This window comes from Electrona antarctica (genome assembly GCF_951216825.1).
Source record: "Electrona antarctica genome assembly, chromosome: 7".
NCBI lineage: Eukaryota > Metazoa > Chordata > Actinopteri > Myctophiformes > Myctophidae > Electrona > Electrona antarctica.
The window spans coordinates 12,613,672-12,634,595 of record NC_136812.1 but is presented as its reverse complement, the minus strand read 5'-3'; the positions used below and the strand labels follow the sequence as shown (position 1 = coordinate 12,634,595).

At 44.1% G+C, this 20,924-nt stretch overlaps 1 protein-coding gene across 1 annotated transcript; it reads left to right on the top strand.

The window, feature by feature from the left end:
* Positions 1-802: 802 nt before the first annotated feature.
* Positions 803-16,887, top strand: ankmy1 (ankyrin repeat and MYND domain containing 1; the record flags this gene model as incomplete). Its single annotated transcript, XM_079505377.1, has 19 exons — positions 803-985; positions 1,219-1,368; positions 1,481-1,678; positions 3,937-4,181; positions 5,024-5,240; positions 6,530-6,673; positions 7,364-7,476; positions 7,652-8,351; positions 9,319-9,503; positions 9,766-9,937; positions 11,682-11,822; positions 11,931-12,089; positions 12,419-12,526; positions 12,612-12,743; positions 13,254-13,367; positions 14,289-14,470; positions 14,762-14,913; positions 15,564-15,653; positions 16,763-16,887. 19 exons carry the CDS (start codon positions 803-805, stop codon positions 16,885-16,887), a joined length of 3,510 nt encoding a protein of 1,169 aa, XP_079361503.1.
* Between the last annotated feature and the right edge of the window lie 4,037 nt (positions 16,888-20,924).

Sequence of the window (20,924 nt, the reverse complement as noted above, 5' to 3'; positions counted from 1 at the left end):
TGGACGACCCAATTAAGCATTACACTTGTTTACAAGAGGGTCCACCATGTTCAATTCATCAAAACAATTAGAGACGTACAAATAGACACTTCTATATAGACAAAGAACAGAACAGGAATTCATCATAATGGAGGTAAAAAGGGAAAAGAAACATATAAAGTGAGTGGAAAAGGGGGGGGAGTGTGTGTGTGTGTGTGTGTGTGTGTGTGTGTGTGTGTGTGTGTGTGTGTGAGAGAGAGAGAGAGAGAGAGAGAGAGAGTGAGAGAGTAAACAAGTGCTTTTTCTGGTTTTATCCTCTGGCTCTGAACAGACTTTGTAGTTTGTATTGACCTGTAGCCTATACTTTCCTTGGCTTGACTGTATCCTATTTTCTACAAAATCAATCAATCAATCAATCAATCAATCAATCAATCAATCAATCAATCAATCAATCAATCAGCCTACACTGCGATTAAGCTTGTGAGAGTGAGATTTGTAGGCCTATGAGTTTTTGGAAGTAAAAACTAAAATATTATTAGGTATTACCGTATTAGCCAGTCTCTAAAATAGCTCGCTCGTGTTTTTGAAGTCCCTCAGGTCGCTACTTTTTCCCGTGGTCTCTCTGGGGGGGCGATCGTCTTTACCGTTGTCAAGACAACAGGCACGGGAAACTAAACGAGTCGAAACTTCCACTCCACTACCACTTTTCCCACCAGCGAATAGTTTACCGAACTAGAGTTATAATGATAGTGTGTCGACATTTGGGCTCGCAGCAGTAAAAAAAAAAAGTGCGCAATGGTTAAAATGCTCTCGACCTGCTGCAATGCAACGCGGTCCCCGGGCCGAGGTGGGAGACAGTTCTCCGGCTACATTGGAAGTCATATCGGGGGATATAAAAAGACAAGGGCACGGAATTCAGGAGTGGCCCGACGGATCCAAATACGAGGGACAGTTTGTGAACGGTTTGAAACATGGCACTGGGAAATTCACATGGAAAAACGGAGAGGTAGGTAATCCCGAAATTAGAGGTTCTTGAACTCGCTGTCTGTGAAAGTAAAAGGCATCAAAAGTTGGTCCAAAGTTGTGTTAGATATAGCCAGGTCTGCCTTGACTGCCTACTCATTCCATATATTAATTTATTTAATACAGGTATATTAAACAAATAAATAGCATTGGCACTGCCCCACTCCCCCCTCTGTGTGTGTGTGTGTGTGTGTGTGTGTGTGTGTGTGTGTGTAGTATTATGAGGGTTCCTTCTACAACGACTACAGGCATGGTAAAGGGATATACTGCTGGCCTGCAGCAGGCTGTTCGTTCATTGGCAAGTTCTACCTCAACAGGAAGGAGGGATATGGACAGCAGCAGTTCCCTGATGGAACCACCTTTCAGGTATTAATTAATATAAACTGCATGATGGATGGATCTGATCTGAACTGATCTGGCAGTCTGACAGCCAAAGCTCCAAGTCGTCCTGTTTCCAACTCTCCTCTCCTCTGTCCAGGGTCTGTACCATGCTGACCAGAGGTTTGGTCCAGGCGTGCTCAGTTACCCAGACGGCCATCAGGACGTGGGTCTGTGGCACAGGGAGCGTTTGTTGCAGCTCTGCACCTCCCTGGAGGGTGGCTTCACCCTGAACAACGTCCCGGGATATGCTGTCTTTAATATGTCCCCTGCTGCCACCACACATCCTCTGACTCAGGTTCGCAATGTCTAAAAAATTACATAATAGGCCTACTGTAGTCAGTGTCTACTGTATAGTAGTGTACTGTCACAGAGCCTAAAACAATGTATTATTTGCTCTTTCTGTTCCTTTCGCCCTCTTAAAGCTCCCCTGTGGGCCAGAGACAGAAACCAGGACAGTTTCTGAGGTAAACTTCCACCGTCGTATACAATTACAGGCGACACTTCCTTCTTGAGTTTCCTCATTAAATTAACAGGCCAATGTACAGATCCATCAAGTTGGCATCTTTCTGTCATTGCTTCCAATGGAAAAGGCCAATTTTCCAGCACAGCTAGCCCTGAAACATGACTGCCATGATAATCATCATGATGATTATCATGGCAGTCATGTTTCAGGGCTACAGCGCAGCAAGCTTTGTGGTTCATATTCACACGTAGCGTGGACGTCAGAAAATGTCTGTTTTCTAGACTGTCTGGTTATGAATAGCAGCTCTAATGGACCTGTGCTCTCATTTCATGGTCATTACCTCAACAACAACAACAACAACAACAAAAAAGCATAATAAAGTACAACATAGGAAATTCAGCTTTACAATAAATATCCTCTGCCTAGTCTGGCATTGTCAGAGCAATTAAAAAAACTTGAGCTTTCAGATTTGTCAGGTTCCCACGCTAACGTCTACCTAAATGTAGTTTCATTACAGAGGATTTGTCAGGTTCCCACGCTAACGTCTACCTAAATGTAGTTTCATTACAGAGGATTTGTCAGGTTCCCACGCTAACGTCTACCTAAATGTAGTGTCATTACAGAGGATTTGTCAGGTTCCCACGCTAACGTCTACCTAAATGTAGTTTCATTACAGAGGATTTGTCAGGTTCCCACGCTAACGTCTACCTAAATGTAGTTTCATTACAGAGGATTTGTCAGGTTCCCACGCTAACGTCTACCTAAATGTAGTTTCATTACAGAGGATGCACATCAACAATGACCAACAAACACTTAATTGATTGATAGAGAGAGCATAAGTAGACCTAGGTGATTGGAAAAGCCACATTCAGAGAACAAAGCCTGACGCCATAACTAAAGCCGTTTGTAATATGCACTTTTGTGGATCAAGTTAAGTAAATATCCTAAAAATGACATTCAACTTGTGGGCAATCTGTTTCTTTAGAGCCACTACAAAACAAGGCTTTCTGAGAGGATAATCCTAATAGAGGGGTTATTTTTCTTTGGCACTTTGACACCTAAACCCATCAACCTCCCCAACAAATGAATGCCAGAGTCTGAAAACAGGTTGTACCTGCAGAATAGAGCACTACATACAGGCACACAGCCGTGTTATAGTACAGCTTGAGTCACATCAGGCAGTAAATGCAGTAATGGACCTTCTCCAGATTTTGATTTGATTCTTCTAGATGGTGGTTCTCAACCAGTGGTCCCTGAGGGGGTTCCAGGTGGTCCCCAGCTGAATGATGGAGATTTCATAACCAAATGGACCCTTATTTTTCACTCTTGAGAGCGTAAAATTACTTACGGGTCCGGGGTCCATTTGGTTTCATTTGGTTTCATTTTACTTACGCTCTCAAGAGTTAAATTATAATTAAACATCTGCATTACTTAATTGAAGAATTGTTATTTTGATCAATGTTTGCCTGTTATCTCTCCTATGGTACCAACATCAATACAGTATGGAATTGTGGACACAATCTTATCCAATGACAACAAAATATTCTATTAAAGCCTTGGGTCTGAGAGGCTAAATCTCATCAAATGGTGGTCCGTGGCTCAAAATGCAGTATAAATAATGGGCCTTGATATGAAAAGGGTCCAGTCAGTATCTAATGCTCTGAGAGGTCTGGTTGGTGTGTAGGCAGTGAGCAGGACAGTACTGGCAGGAGCTATGCAGGAGCTAAACCATTAAGCATAAACAATAACATACCAGGACTCTCAGGACTCGGAACCAATGAAGTGATCTGAATATAGGAGTGTTGTGTTCAGCTTTCCCAGTGGTGGAAAGTTACATGTACCATTTTGATGATTTTCAATACTTTTACTTCTTCTCCACTACATATCAAAGGCAAATATTGTACTTTTACCCCACCACAATTATTTAAAAAACAAATACTTGGTATATTTTATAAAAGTAGGATATACTTTTCTAAGTATATTTTGATGCCAATAAGGATACACATTGTGGTGGAAGTACTCCACCACTCTGGCTAGTATGTGTGTGTGTACTAGTCAAGTGCACTGCACTGTATTCATTCCTCATCCAGATGAGCGCTGAGCCCTTGCTGAGCCCGTGCAGTGATCTGCTGTGGGATGAGTGCTTCATCCTGCCCTCTGGCATGGCCCTTTACTCCACGGATGGCGACCACCTGCCTGTGCCCCCTGGCCTGAGAAGACAGCTGGATCTGCACTTCTATGGCGAGCTCTGGGATGCAGGCTACGACTATGACCCGACCCCCCTCTCCACCGCCCCTCTACAGCTCCGCATGCAGGCCAATATACACAGACACAGGTAACACACACACACACACACACACACACACACACACACACACACACACACACACACACACACACACACACACACACACACACACACACACACAGTATGCACTGGACTTACAGGGTCATGCAGCCACATGCGGTTAGACAAACATACTAACAGTTCAACAGGCATTAGTCAGACAACACCGTGGCTCCCGACATGCGTGGCCGGTTACAACTAACCCGTGGCAGGTTAGAACTCACCCGTGGCTCCCGACATGCGTGGAAGGTTAAAACTATTATCAGGGTAATAGCTTGCACGACTCCAGTTGCTTATAAACACTTTGAGCATCTTTACCGGGTGCGCGGTCGGGTAAGTAACATAACAGGAACATTTCTCAAAGAGAAAACCAGCACTCACAGAACTCTCGTTTTAAGGCACTTTTAATTTATTCTTGTATCAGTTGACATAGTATGCCGCAGAGCAGCAGTACAACGAAAGCGTTTCGGCGTTCAAGCCTTCATCAGCGTTGTCTATCTGCTGGAGACACTTCCGGTGCTATCTAACCCATGCCTGTCGGACTGTAAGTACGTTGGTCCAAACACATGCACACACCCGTGTTAGTTAACCCATTAAAACCCAGGAAAGCATCCGTGTAAATCTTTAGCGATGGCTTTTCAAAAATAGCAGATATGCTCGCAGCGTGTCACTTCGTGCCGCGCTGAATATTTGCATCTGTTCCTACCCCTGTATGTGCGTGCGTGCGTCCGTCCGTGCTTGCGTGTGTGTGCACACGCGAGTGTTGCATGTGTGCTGTGCATGTGTGTGTGCGTGCGTGCATGTGTGCGTGTGTGTTTCTCCCTCTCCAGACTAGAGGCAGTGAGTGTGGGCTGGGACGTGGGTGCGGTTGTGTCTCTGACGAGGGACAGCTTTGGTGCTAAAGGCCCATTAGAGCTGAGCTCGGAGCTGCTGATCCAGCAGGCCTCGCTGGGGGACCGGGAGGCTGTTTACCGCACGCTGCGCTCCGGCGCGGTCCACCCCGACATCGGAGACTCCCAGGGGAACACGGCACTCATTGCTGCCACAGTACGCCATCATTTCTTTCATTTGTTTATGCCCCATTCTTGCTCAGTTACTCATTCATTCCTTCATTAATTTTGTCATTTGTTTTTATTAATAGTATGTTGTAATGGCAGATGACAGGCTCCCAGTTGCATCCCGGGCTCCCCCAGGCATGCAATCTATGTAAAGTGCTTGGGATAAAAGCACTATATAAATGCACCATTTACCATGATATGGTTTAGTATACATACATACATTCATTTTCCACTCACATGACACAAAAAATATCAAAACTGTGGGCAAGTGACAATCTCAAGGCACACCTGAAATAACAGATGTACAAACTCAAACATCTGTGTTGGGAGATGAGTGTGCACAACGTAAAGTATAGTAAATCAAAACGTCTCACCGGCGATCTAGAGGACTTCAGCATTTTTGGACTGCCATGGATATCGTTCTGTCCGTCTGCTGGTGTGTCTGCCTTTTCCTGTCTGTCCCCCTGTCTGCCCTTCTGTCAGGTTAACTGACATAATGACCTGTCTGTCTGTCCCCCTGTCTGCCCTTCTGTCAGGTTAACTGACATAATGACCTGTCTGTCTGTCCCCCTGTCTGCCCTTCTGTCAGGTTAACTGACATAATGACCTGTCTGTCTGTCCCCCTGTCTGCCCTTCTATCAGGTTAACTGACATAATGACCTGTCTGTCTGTCCCCCTGTCTGCCCTTCTGTCAGGTTAACTGACATAATGACCTGTCTGTCTGTCCCCCTGTCTGCCCTTCTATCAGGTTAACTGACATAATGACCTGTCTGTCTGTCCCCCTGTCTGCCCTTCTGTCAGGTTAACTGACATAATGACCTGTCTGTCTGTCCCCCTGTCTGCCCTTCTATCAGGTTAACTGACATAATGACCTGTCTGTCTGTCCCCCTGTCTGCCCTTCTATCAGGTTAACTGACATAATGACCTGTCTGTCTGTCCCCCTGTCTGCCCTTCTGTCAGGTTAACTGACATAATGACCTGTCTGTCTGTCCCCCTGTCTGCCCTTCTATCAGGTTAACTGACATAATGACCTGTCTGTCTGTCCCCCTGTCTGCCCTTCTGTCAGGTTAACTGACATAATGACCTGTCTGTCTGTCCCCCTGTCTGCCCTTCTATCAGGTTAACTGACATAATGACCTGTCTGTCTGTCCCCCTGTCTGCCCTTCTGTCAGGTTAACTGACATAATGACCTGTCTGTCTGTCCCCCTGTCTGCCCTTCTATCAGGTTAACTGACATAATGACCTGTCTGTCTGTCCCCCTGTCTGCCCTTCTGTCAGGTTAACTGCCACCATGACGTGATCCACCTGCTACTGGATATGGGAGCCGATATCAACAAGTTAAACGGCGAGGGCATGTCTGCCTTGGCAGCATGTCATGTCCTTTACTACCCTTACCAGTCACTGCACTCTGTAAGCCAGAGGGTAAAGAAAAACAAACCACTGTACAAGACACAATGCACATGAAGTTTTAGTTTAACTCAGAGAGGATATACACATATACACATGTGGTTCCCAAACGTTGTAGCCCGTGACCCAAAAGAGAAAACTCTCCCCAGGACCCAAACAAAAATAGCAGATCTAAAATGTTGTATATCAGCTATTTCACTACTTCTGAAACATTTGTTTTCTTTATATAATATATAGCCTATAGCATATATAAAATTGTTTGGCAACTAGTGCAGTATGGTATCCATTTGGTTACATTTGTACACTCTCAGAGTAATACATGGATAAAGAGAAATTTACTGGGTATGTTTGTATTAAATTAAATCCATGTTTTCATCATAAATCTAAATATATGAAGTCTTTCAGACTTCTGTGCCTGTGCAACAAGATGCAGGTCGACATGTTTAACAACATCATATATTGACACCAACCACAAAATAATAATATTAAATACACCCTGGGAGCTGTTTGCCAGTTTTCTATTTTGACATCGCTGCATTGACCAATTGGAAGTGAATTCAGGAAACTGTAAAACATATTTGTACTCATCTCTTTAAACAGTGGAAGTGGAATGGTTGTTGTGATGATTTATTGTCTTTTTCCCAATACATTTTTGCACAAATGCAACAAATGTTCACATGTGATGTGTGTGATGTGTGTCACCAGACAGTGAACAGTTCCCAGACCAGCCCAGTGGAAACTACCTGCCCTAACAGACCTCAGATCAGCAACACTGTCGTGGGCGGCCATACAACCAGCCTCACATCTCATTCTGCTCGGTAACACAGCTACTTGTTAAAATGTATCTATAACCAACAGTTTTTTTCATGGTTAACACATGAACATCACATTTGTCTCCACCAGTGAGGAGGTCAGTCTCTAATGTGGATCGAGGCTGGCTGATGTAACTTACACTGATGTAACTTACATAGTGTATCTGTGGTCTCATCTCAGGATGACAGAGGAACCCACAGAGCAGATGCCAGGCCACAGCAGCAATGTATACAATGATGACAGCGATCACCATGGCGTCTTCACTGACACCCACAACGGCTGGCCGGGTGACACCACGACAACCACAGGATGTGTAGAGAGGCAGGAGAAAAAGCGAGCTGGGAAACAGGGGGAGGTCAATGGGGGGGAGGTGACAGAAAGAGGACGGGTGAGCACGGAGGTCGAGGAAAGAGAAACGGGAAGCGAGATAGAAGGAAAGGAGGAACGACAGGGAGAGGAGGAAAGAGAGAGGGAAGATGGAGGAAAGAGAATAATAGATGGGGTGGAAAGGGAGGTTGAGGAGAGGGAAATGGTGGAGACAGATATCCTGCTTGGTGAGATGAGAGAGATGGAGACAAGAGAAGAGGATGAGCAAGGTGCAGGGGATGGAGAGAGGGCTATTGGGCAGCAGGGTGAAGATGCAGGTGAGAGGGAGGAGGAGGAGGAGAGAGGGGTTGGGGGTGGAGAGAGGGCTATTGGGCAGCAGGGTGAAGATGCAGGTGAGAGGGAGGAGGAGGAGGAGAGAGGGGGTGGGGGTGGATGTGAGAAGCGTGGTAAAGAACGCTTTCTGCAGGTGCTGGATGGTCACATCTCACTGGGCAGTGTGTCATGGCTGGAGGGTGGATCCATAGGTGGAGCCAGTGCATCAAACATAGTTCAGGTACAGTATGGACTGGAGCAATGACACCACATCCCATACAATTCATGTGTTTCAGTCAGAAATATCTTCCAGTTTAACTTTACACATTTGATTTTTTCCCCCTTTTCCTAAATTTAGAATAGCCAATTATTCTTCACACCCCTTTTCTCCTCAATTTAGTCGTTATTAATATGCCAATTAATTCCTCCCCACCCACACATTTCTGTGTCGTCACTGCTGTCGTATCCTACTCACCTGCCAGTGAGGAGCGCCCACTGGGAGGACGTAGAGGTCCCCAGGCAGGAGGATTAGGACGAAGGCTCTACCGTAGAGCCTTCGTCCTAATCCTCCTGCCTGGGGACTGCCCATGATTCCGACATCCCGTTAGTCCAACCTACGTGGCCGGTTAAGACTGAGGTTAGGGTTAGCAACCTATGTGGCCGGTTAAGACTGAGGTTAGGGTTAGTGACCTATGTGGCCGGTTAAGACTGAGGTTAGGGTTAGCGACCTATGTGGCCGGTTAAGACTGAGGTTAGGGTTAGCGACCTATGTGGCCGGTTAAGACTGAGGTTAGGGTTAGCGACCTATGTGGCCGGTTAAGACTGAGGTTAGGGTTAGCGACCTATGTGGCCGGTTAAGACTGAGGTTAGGGTTAGCGACCTATGTGGCCGGTTAAGACTGAGGTTAGGGTTAGCGACCTATGTGGAGGGTTAAGACTGAGTTTAGGGTTAACGACCTATGTGGCCGGTTAAGACTGAGGTTAGGGTTAGCGACCTATGTGGAGGGTTAAGACTGAGTTTAGGGTTAACGACCTATGTGGCCGGTTAAGACTGGGGCGTGGCTGGTTAAGACTGAAGTTAGGGTTAGCGACCTGACCTACGTGGCCAGTTAAGACTGAGGTTAGGGTATTTCACTGATAACTACATTGTCAGTGAAATATGCATCAAAATGAACACGGATGTTCCTTGCTCTGTCCGTCTGTCCGCAGCAGACTGCAGCAGAGCAGTGTGACACTCACGCCACCTTTGACTCGGCTCGCACCCTGGACAGCTTTCCCCTGCAGGTCACAGAAGAAGCCATGCAGCGCACGGCAGAAGCCATGAGTCGTGCGGGGATCGCCCATAGTACCGACACACAGGAGACCGTCCGCAAGATGGCCGCCATGAAAGCTGAGTGAGTGTTCTGCTCCATCCTGCTGTGTCTGCTCCTGTTCTGTTTTGCTTCTTTCTTCACTGTGTTCTCCTCCGTTCTTCTGGTACAGTGATGAATGTATTGATCAGTGTGTGTGTGTGCGTGTGCGTGTGCGTGTGCGTGTGCGTGTGCGTGTGCGTGTGCGTGTGTGTGTGTGTGTGTGCCTGCGTGCATGCGTGCGTGTGTTATCGTTGCTGTCCGGCAAAAAACAGCTTAAATGAAGACTCAGGGTTTTACTGTGCAGGCACCGGGTTCTTTGGAGCACTCTGCAGCTGTTGTTGGACCGGGGAGCGGACCCTAATGCGTCCAGGACACCCATGCCCGTCCTCTTTCTGCCCATCATGGCTGCTCACACCGAGGCTGTGAGGAAACTGCTGCTGTGTGGGGCACGCACCGACATACCCCTCCCGCCTGAGGTAAAATTAAGTGAAGTGCCCTACTACTCTATAGTCTATATGGTAACAAGACAACTCACCCCTTTTGCCACTTTTGGTGAGTTGTCCTGACAACTCACCCCTAAACGTGAAGACATCTCACCCCTGCTTTTCCAGGGGTGAGATGTCTTCACTTTCCGGGGTGAGATGTCTTCACTTTTGGCCACTTTCGGGGTGAGATGTCTTCACGTTTAGGGGTGAGTTGTCAGGACAACTCACCAAAAGTCTGACTGAATATGTGGCCTTTGAGCTATACTTTACTGAATATTTCACAAGAATATAACACAAGAGTCAAATGTACGGTCAAATGTAATGTAGTTTATTTAAATATAGAAACATTGTAAACAAAGTTCAAACAGCAGTTTGTACAAAAAATATAGATGAATGTGCAACATTGTTTCCATCTTCCAAGCATATTCCTGCCAAAATGGAGATCTTAAATTGTTGAAAATGTCTTTAAACAAAAGATCACCATGAATTCAAGGCGTGTGTGTGTGTGTGTGTGTGTGTGTGTGTGTGTGTGTGTGTGTGTGCAAACTTCTGAAGAAATGTGAACTGAACCCCTCTCAATTTGGTTACTCCAGATGGCTGTCACTTTTCTCACATGCTAATGTAACTAGCAGTAGCCAGATCATCATCGATATTGCTTTGCTATTCAGATGTAATTCAGTCAGTATAGGCCTATTAGAACTGTGATTGATTGATCATGCGTCCGTTGTGCGTCTAATTAGCAACTTTGTACAGCCGTGAGACTCTGCCTTTGAAGCGCAAACATTATCCACAAACGACCCCCCCCCCTCAATGCTGCATAGAGAGAGAGAGAGAGAGAGAGAGAGAGAGAGACGCTCTACTCCTTACAAGTGTTTCACCGGATTTTACTGTTAAATAAATAAATAATTAGCCGTGACTGCGCACGTCTGTAGGAACCGATAGTTAGTTACGAAATTGAATTATGCCTACTGTAATGGGTGCCACGGAAAGTACAGACAACTCACCCCGCAATGTCAGAAAGTACGGACAGCTCACCCCGGAAAGTGAAGACATCTCACCGGGGTGAGATGTCTTCACTTTCCGGGGTGAGCTGTCCGTACTTTCTCGCCCAACTCGCCCCAGCGGAAAGTACAGACAACTCACCCCGACATGTCAAAAAGTGAAGACAACTCACCGGGGTGAGATGTCCGGTATTCGTCTATATACCATCATCACCATACATTGAGCATTATATAGAACTATTCTAGGCCACTTGACATGTTGTCTTCTTTATGGATCTAAAATCTGGCAATTGAATTTGCATCCTGCGAACATGGTCTTTCTTTCTCAGGCATGGTGAAATGGTTTCAGTTAGGGTTGTCCTGATCGGATTGGGGCCGATCACGTCATTTTCAAATGATCGGCATCGGATCGGGAGCCAAAAAACGTGATCGGGACATCCCTAGTATCAATATTATATCCTTATCATGATATTAGACTGGATATTGTCTGTGATTTGGGATATTGTACTATTGTGATATGGCATAAATGTTTTCTATAAAATATAAATATCGAATCGTGAAAAATCGGTATCGGCAGGTGCTCAAAATCGGAATCGGATCGGGAACAAAAAAACATGATCGGGACATCCCTAGTTTCCGTAGCCTCATGTGTGAGTCGTGTGACTGTGTTTCTTAAATGTATAATACACTCCTGGCCGGTTTTGTGTGTGTGTGCGTGCGTGCGTGCTCGCTAGAGGAAAGGCCTGTATCCTCTGCACATGGCGGCAGCACTGCCCGGTCCAGAGGGACCCAGCATCACAGAGCTGCTGTTGCATGCTGTGGCTGATGTGGACGCGCAGGCACTCGACCAGAGTGACATCTATCACTTGGATATGGTTGGTGTTTTGCTGTACTTCATCTGTTGCGTCCAATTTTCTTTTCTTTTTATCATATTGATAATTATAATGGCATTGCAATTAAAGTTGAATTGTTCCCTTCAGCAGCCTTCAGCAGAGACCCAAGCAACGCAGGGCAACAGTACACCAAAAGCCCCCTCCTCCTGGGACCCCCGTGCTGCGTCCAGCGCCCTCATCAGTCCGTCTCCTGTCGAGGGGGGCAGGACTGCCTTGCATGTGGCCTGTCAGAGAGAGAGTGACTACAGCGTCAGTAGTGCACCACACACTCATCCACCCGCACATAGGAGGATTGATATCTGCATATATTTGAATGCACTTTTTTAATATGTAGGCTTATGTCTATCTTTTTATGTGTAAAATAACAAAAACAAGAATAAATTGAGAATGAGAATTGAAAATGAATAGAATTCTGATCATTTTAGAACACAGTGGAATGGCATAATGTACACACATACTATACAATAAAGGCAGTGGGTAGCAGGTACAGACCTACCACACCATGTCCATCTGTGTAATGAAGGTACGATGCTACGGAAACAAGCTTAACTCATAGCTGTGTGTTGTTGTGTTTTCAGCATGCCAGGGAAGTGGTATCTCTCCTTCTCTCCCACCGGGCCAGCACGCACCTACTCTGGAGTGGACATTCCCCCCTCTCGCTAGCTATTGCTAGCGGCAACAACCTGGTAACATTCAGTACACAAAGATACACATCCACATACACACCCTTAAACGTATACTGTACAGAATCTCACTGACTCTCCTTCGCAGGCAGTGGAGGAGCTGCTTAAGGCAGGTGCTGACCCCAACCTACCACTGGGCCGCAGTGTGGGCAGTGCCCTCTGTGCCCTCGCCAACGTACACTATGACTCTGGAGGACACCCACGCAACAGAGCTAAGCTGGTACACATGCATGCACACACACACACACACACACACACACACACACACACACACACACACACACACACACACACACACACACACACACACACACACACACACACACACACACACACACACACACACACACACACACACACACAACAAACACACACACACACACATATGCACACAGTGACTAATAAATAATACGTAGAAATAATTGAATGTTTTATTTAAAAATATACAAATAATTGAAATGAATGCAAGGCCAGGTATTTTGTATTCTAAATGCAGGCTGTTTCCTTATACTGTACAAGTAAATCTATAGTGCAAAGATTCCAGATCCTTGATTATGACCTGACAAAGTTGTAATTGGCAAATCGAAACGTTGTCATTCCTGCCTTGTTCCCTGCCTGCTCCTTCCAGATCATTCTTTTATGTTTTTTGTTTTCAGGTTTTGGGGGGTATTGATTGATGTAAAAGTACAAGTCTCACTGACAACTCTTTTTGCATGTGTCGCTGGTTCAGCTGAACATGTTAGTTAAGGCTGGTGCCAACATCCTGATGCCTGTTGTAGTGGGTGAGGGCCGCAGATCTGCCCTGGGCACAGCAGTCGACTATGCACACCACACCTTCAACCAGGTAACAGGAGTTCATACTGTTACAGTACATACAGATCTGCCCTGGGCACAGCAGTCGACTATGCACACCACACCTTCAACCAGGTAACAGGAGTTCATACTGTTACAGTACATACACACAGGACTTGTACTGTAGTAAATGGTAAATGGTGCATTTATATAGCGCCTTTATCCAAGGCGCTTTACATAGATTGTGCATCAATTCACCCATTCACACACACATTCATACACCGATGGCGGCAGAAACCATGCAAGGCACTAGCCAGCACATCAGGAGCAATTTGGGGTTCAGTGTCTTGCTCAAGGACACTTCAACACTAACTCTGGGGGAGCCCGGGTTTTAACTGGCAACCTTGTGGTTACCATCCAGCCACTCTACCCCTGAGCCACTGCTGCCCGTTACATATAGATTTATGTACCGTACTATACACACTATACCTTCTCTCCATCTTCACAAGCTCACAACCCGTCGCGATGCAACGCGTTGTGAGCTTGCATCTGCTATTTCCGGTGCAAGTAAGTGTTCATCTGTGGCACACCCGCTGGCCAAGTGGTCCAGGCGCATGCCACATATAGGCTTTGGCCTGACAGCGCGGCACGTGTTCGAGTCCCATTCATGACGACCTTTGCTGCATGTCTCTCCCATTCTCTCTCTCTCCCTCTTTCCTGTCCATCTTCAATTACTTTCAATAAAGGCAGAAAAAGCCAAAAAAAAATCTTTAAAAAAAATCTCTCTCTCTCTCTCTCTCTCTCTCTCTCTCTATCTCTTTCTGGCACAACAGCGCCACCTTTGCCCCTACTAGTACTCTAAACATCGGGACATAGTCACATAGGTTGGGACATAGGGACATTGCTGTTCCTTGGAGTGGTTGCACCACTCAAAAAGTAAGTGTTCATCTGTCTGTCTACCCCATTTACCCAGGACGTGCGTATTGCTCGTACCCCCTACCACACTTTGAACAGGCAGGAGAGAGAGACATTCAATGCACGGCGGCAACTGCTGAGCATGATGGGAGATCTGCTGAGGCAGTCTGCTGCTGTCCACAGAGACGACGGAGTGTCTGAGGCAGAGGAATCCCCAGCCTCCCTCACTGAAACATCCAGGTACTGTAGATCTACTAGATAGAGGTTTCCAGGCCTCGTCACATCCAGGGGCATTACTAGCGTGACGCACACAACGCGACTGCGTGGGGGCCCAGTCGGGGGTGCTGTCGGGGGCACTCACTGATCAGCCTGCGTCGGGGCCCACTGACATCTAGTTACGCATCTGGTCACATCACATCTAATTGCGTCCGCCCGCACATCGTAGACACACGCATACACAGGGTTTCCCTAATGACCTTTAGCCAAACAACTAACCGATCAGGTGACAGATCTCTTTCTCTCTGTTCCCAGGAACCAGTTTAAATTTTGCTACCGATGTGGTCGCTCTGTGTCTGTGCTGTTGACGACGTGTAGTCGCTGTCATGAAGTCTTCTACTGCTCCAAGACTTGCAAGTTGAAGGCCTGGAATGAAGGACACAAGAATGAGTGCGTCCGTACTCCAGGTCTGAGCGGTGGTCATTAGCCAGCTGTTCATTATGAAATCCTTACAGGTCCATTTTGTACCCTCTCAGATTTAAATGAATATACTCAGGATTTTTAGTATTAGTAACGGCACAACAAACACATATACTAGTGCCACAACGTGTCGGCCATGACTGGCCTTCATCAGGTGGGTCTGCTGGGTGTGCGCAACCCTCTTGTTTTTTTAAACTAGAAACAAATACTGGTCATCTGTTAATAAAGGGTTAATGCCAATAGATATTCATATTATTTTAATGTGTCCTATTGATTGATTGATTTTATTCTTTATTAGCAGTTTGCAAAAATAATAATAATAATAAAAGCATAGGAAAGTACAGTTTCGATACAAGGTCTGCTAAGAGGATTTTAAACCCAAGAAAGCCTATGGGTTGTTTCCATCGACTTTCTGGACTGCTACAGCTATAAGAAGCACACTTCTACAATATGAATGTTATTGAATAGTATCTACTTTATCAAAGACCATAGCTTTTTCAAATAGGCCTACTGAGTTGATTTTACCATAATAAATAAATAGAGTACTTTTGGTACACCATGGAAACATTATTGTCGGTGGATTTCAAATTGGTGTGCGTGTGCGTGTGCGTGTGTGTGTGTGTGTGTGTGTGTGTAGGCCGTTCTGCTAAGGTAGCCCAGGTGTCACTGGTGGAACAGACTGACCCAAAACAGAAGAGATGTCAGAAGACACAACAACCAGGCCTTGGTAAGGCTGATAATGTATCATCACGTTTTTATGGGAGCGACTGTGGCTCAAGAGGTAGAGCAGGTCGTCCAATGATCCATGGGTCGGCGGTTCGAATCCCGGCTCCTCCTGTCTACATGTCGAAGTGTCCTTGGGCAAGACACTGAACCCCAAAATTGCTCCCGATGTGCTGGTTGGTACCTTGCATGGCTTCCGCCGCAATCGGTGTATGAATGTGTGTGTGAATGGGTGAATGTAATGCACAATCTATGTAAAGCACCTTGGATAAAGGCGGTATATAAATGCACCATTTACCATTTACCATTTTATGGGAGTGGCATATAATGTAGGCTTTTCAGTGGACACTTTCACATCACAGTACTTCAGGTGATAAAATACATACTATATAAATACATTACATTAAATTAACCTTGAAAAAACGACACGTTGGGAGCTTTTAGATGGGCTACCTATTTCAAATATTTTATAATATAATGTTTTTGTATAATTACAAAAAAAGGAACGTTTTGGACATAGAGGTTTAAGGTTTTCATATTATTTGATTTGATTTGATGTATTTGATATATTCAAGATACAGTTCAAAAGCAGCAGTACAGAATTGTCAGGATTGCACAAAAAGTCAAAGACTTACATTTACTATATTACTATGGGGCAGTAGAACAGCTCTGAAATAGACCTCTGTTGGGTCTTGACTCTTGACTGACTCCAATGTGGAGTGAATTGTCATTCATTGATTAAGCCCGGAGTAGAGTAGTAATTGACAACACTGAGGAAGGCCCATCATCAGGCCAAAACGCGTCCGTTGTCCGTCAGAGGTAAATATACCATGTGAAATGGACATTTCTTGTGTGCTGGCTATTCCTTCATTCCTGTTTGTACCTTTGAGCCTTGTACCTACTATAAGACCATTCATCTAATTTGGAGTGTTGCAGGATTTCTGCTTTTGCAGTTTATCTTTCTCTCAACTTAAGACCAGAATAGACCTGTACAAAACAAGTAATCTATGCGTCAATGAAAGATTTTATTACATACATTTTTTTAATAGGCTTGATTTGTGTTGGATTAAACTAGCCTAAAGTCTAACTTGTTATCTCTCCCTCCTTCTCCAGTACAGATGACTGGAACGCGACAACATGCTGGGTTGAAAATGGATAGAACCCCTCGACCCTTGAGCATGGCACAGAAGGTCTCTGAGAGCCAGCGCAACTTGAAGGAAAACTACAGCTTTGAATGACCTTTCATCAATTTGATATTAATAAATTGTGTCAATAAAAAGGAATTCTGACCAAATTCTAAAGGGAGATAATATAAGTATAAAGAAAAGTTTGAACACCGTTTTAATAAACCATGAATCTAACATTGTTCTCTGATTGTTGTAGGCCTATTCTTTATTTTATTTTCCTATGCACAGCTGTGTGTGTGTGTGTGTGTGTGTGTATACAGCTATACAGCTTTTGTCCACACAAGTCTCAATATTTGCCATTGACAATGAAAGGAGAAATTAGGTAAAATGTCCGCCAAATATGATGTACATTTTGTGCTCACACGTCTCAATATTTGCCATTGACAATGAAAGGAGAAATTGGGTCAAATGTCCGCCAATGACTTCATTTGTGGCAACACAATTGCCATTGACAATGAAGGGAAAATGTACGTCATATGTAGACGAGCAAATCGGCTAACCAATCACATAAATTCAGTTGTTCATGAAATGATGTATGATGATGTATAATGATAAGAGCGCCCCTCACTTCACACGGTGTGATTTTTATTTTTTTACATTTAGGGAAAAAATAACATTGAGGTGCCCACAATTGTATTTATAATATATATATAATTTATAACTTATGGGCCTTAGTTTGCTTTGTTTAAGTAATTGGTCAATTGCCACAGGAAAAATAAATTCCCTGGTGAGATTGGTCTGACACTCCATTTGAATTACATTTCACTCACCCCAGAGTTGTGGGTGACCAATCAGAGTCCACTATTCAAAGTGAGACTTTTTTGCTGTGACGTTGGAATCTGTTCGTAACTGCCCCACACCGAAGTTCCAGACTGATATATACGCAGTGATATTAGTCTGGCCATGCCAGGCTAACTACTTTGCTGGGGTACTCAATAGTCAATAACACATTGCTACGGAATACGGATACAATAACCCACAGATCGATGATTGTGGGATGGGTGTATTGAGTATGGTGTATTGAGCATACTCAAGACGTACATGTAAGAGACGAACATAACCATATGACTAGACAAGCCCGTTCAGGTGTTTTGGTGGCACTTACAATTTACAATTTACAATTTAGGCATTTAGCAGACGCTCTTAATCCAGAGTGATTTACATTAAGCAAGAACAAAAAGCATGGGAATACATCACATATGTAAAATGCATTTATCGCGAAACATGCGTAAGCTAAGAACGTAACTAGAACATATCTATATAATGACACTATACATATAAACTATAACTAGAACATATCTATATAATGACACTATACATATAAACTATACATATATGCTATACTATGCTGTACATATATACTATGAAGTGCTATGACTACATACAATGCACTTATTGTGCTGTCTACATGACATGCTATAAGTCTGTTTCAAATGCTATATAAGTCTAAGAAGTGCTGTCTTAAACCAAGAACAAATATTCTCAAATCTTCTATTTTCTATAGAGCTGTAATGAATAGGTTGGAATGCATTACCAAAGTGTATAACCAATACAAATACAAAATTCATCTTTAAAATCAAGTTAAAAGAACACCTTATGTAAACCATCCTGTAGTAACCCTGGGAGAAAAAAATAATAATTCAAATGTATCATTTGTTGAAAGTGATTTTTGCTGTTTTTTTATTTCTTCTATGTTTTTTATTTCTTATTTGATATTTTATTTTTACTATGTTTTATTTTGAGTTAGTGTTTGTAAACAATTGTAAGTATTGCCTTAATGCCTTTGTTAAATGTTAAATGTTTGTCTGTGGCGGACCCCAGGAAGACTAGCTTTTGTCAAAGCAAAAGCTAATGGGGATCCTTATAAACAATAAACAATAAACAATCAATGAAGATAAATCATCGCCATAAGTCATCCCAACACACATTCAGGATGCGCGCAGTTTTCTGGACCCTCAATGTCGTAACTCTGTCTTACTCTATGGCTCTGGTCAACCTGTTGACGATTGACCAATTACGTTCAAGTCTGAAAACATCACCTCCCTTGCATTGTTTTTGACCAATCCTAGTGGTGAGGAATTCTTTGGTTCGACATATCATTGGTTCGACATATCATTGGTTCGAAGGAGCATTGGTCCGAGGAAAATAATAATAATAAATAATAGTCCAGCGGGAAATTAAATTGTCAGTCGAGTCGAGTGCCACAATGTCCAAAGGAAACCCCAAAAGAACTGAAAGATTTACGGATGTTCCAGACAGAGTGGCCTGGAGCTGGATAACGGACCCGAGAAAAGTTCGGGGGAACTATAAGCTGTCGAATAACTTGGTAAGTAAAGTGTTCATTTGAATCAGTGCACGACTGCACGTTATATGCTAGCTAGCCGCATGGTATCGCTTGATTGGGTGCCGTACGGTTGTGGACGTGGTATTCTTATTTGTTTTGTTTTACTGCGAATGAGGTTATAAAAAGTTCAGGGTTAGGTTTAGGCATAGTTTTACTGAGGTTAAAGGTGGGTACTCGGGGACCCACGGAGCGCGGGTCCCCCTGGAAGTGCTCCCCGGAGTTCGTTGGTAGTGCATGGGAATACGAGACTGCTCGCCCCGGCCTTTACCAACTCGCCCCGGGCGTACAGCCGGCGGAACGTCGCGGCCTGGTATTCCTAAAGTAATCTAAGTAAATTATGTTTAAACGGTTAAACCTAACCTTATTCCTAACCTCAACCTCAGTAAAACGATGCCTAAACCTAACCCTATTCCTAAACTTAACCCCAGTAAAACTATGCCTAACCCTAAACTTATTTCTGTTCTTTGTCTATATAGAAGTGTCTATTTGTACGTCTCTAAATGTTTTGATGAATTGAACATGGTGGACCCTGTTGTAAACAAGTGTAATGCTTAATTGGGTCGTCCACTCACAGTTAACAGCCTTTGTATTGAGTTTGTGCTCGAAATGTACTGTAATTCTGCAAACTGTTAATAAATATTTCAATCAATCAATCAATCAATTTCTAACCTTATTCTCAGTAAAACAAAATAAAGAATACAAGAACCGGCGCACCGAGCTGTCGGCGTGAGGTCGGCGGAAAAAAGCTGGGGCGAGATGGAATTGGGGCGACATGACCTGTTACCGTGCATGGCCGGGTGTGGGCGAATAATGTTAGGTTTTAATCGTTTAAGCATAATTTACTTAGGTTACTTTAGGAATGCACAGGGCAAATTGGTATAGGGGTGAGTTTGATTGATTGATTGAAGTATTTATTAACAGTTTGCAGAATTACAGTAGGCCTACATTCCAAGCACAACTCAATACAAAAACTGTCAACTGTGAGTGGACGACCAAGCACTACGCTTGTTTACAAGAGGGTCCACCATGTTCAATTCATAAACAAACTGCCCCGCCGATAGGATGTTCTTTATACAACGTACACGTTGGGATGGTTCTGTATACAGTGGGGACCATATCCTTTTGTATTGTCTTGGTGTTATGTATGTGCTATGTGTTGTTTACACCCCTTTTCCCCCTCACTGTATGTTTCTTTTCCCTTTTTACCTCCTTTATGATGAATTCCTGTTCTCTTTTTTTGCTATATATAGTATATACTAGTATATAGTATAAGTGTCTATTTGTAGTCTCTAAATGTTTTGATGATTTGAACAAGACCCTCTTGTAAACAAGTGTAATGCTTTATTGGGTCGTCCACTCACAGTTAACAGTCTTTGTATTGAGTTGAACAGACTGTGAAGACAAATATCCTTCGGGACAATAAAGATTATTATTATTATACAAATATACACTTCTATATAGCAAAACAAAACAGGAAATCATCATCATAAAGGGGGTAAAAAGGGAAAAGAAAACTAAAGGCTCATACATAGTCTGGATTTTCGGTGGTTAGGTGACCACCGAACTACAACATGACGTCACGAGCCGTGGTGAAGAGCAAACCACCGCCACTGCTCCAGCCCTTCTCTCGGTTTTTACTCACCACCGCTCAACGTTATTTCAGCTCCGGTGGTCAGCTCACCACCAGAGCGGTGGTCACCTCACCACCGAAAATCCAGACTATGAATAGGCCTATACAGTGAGG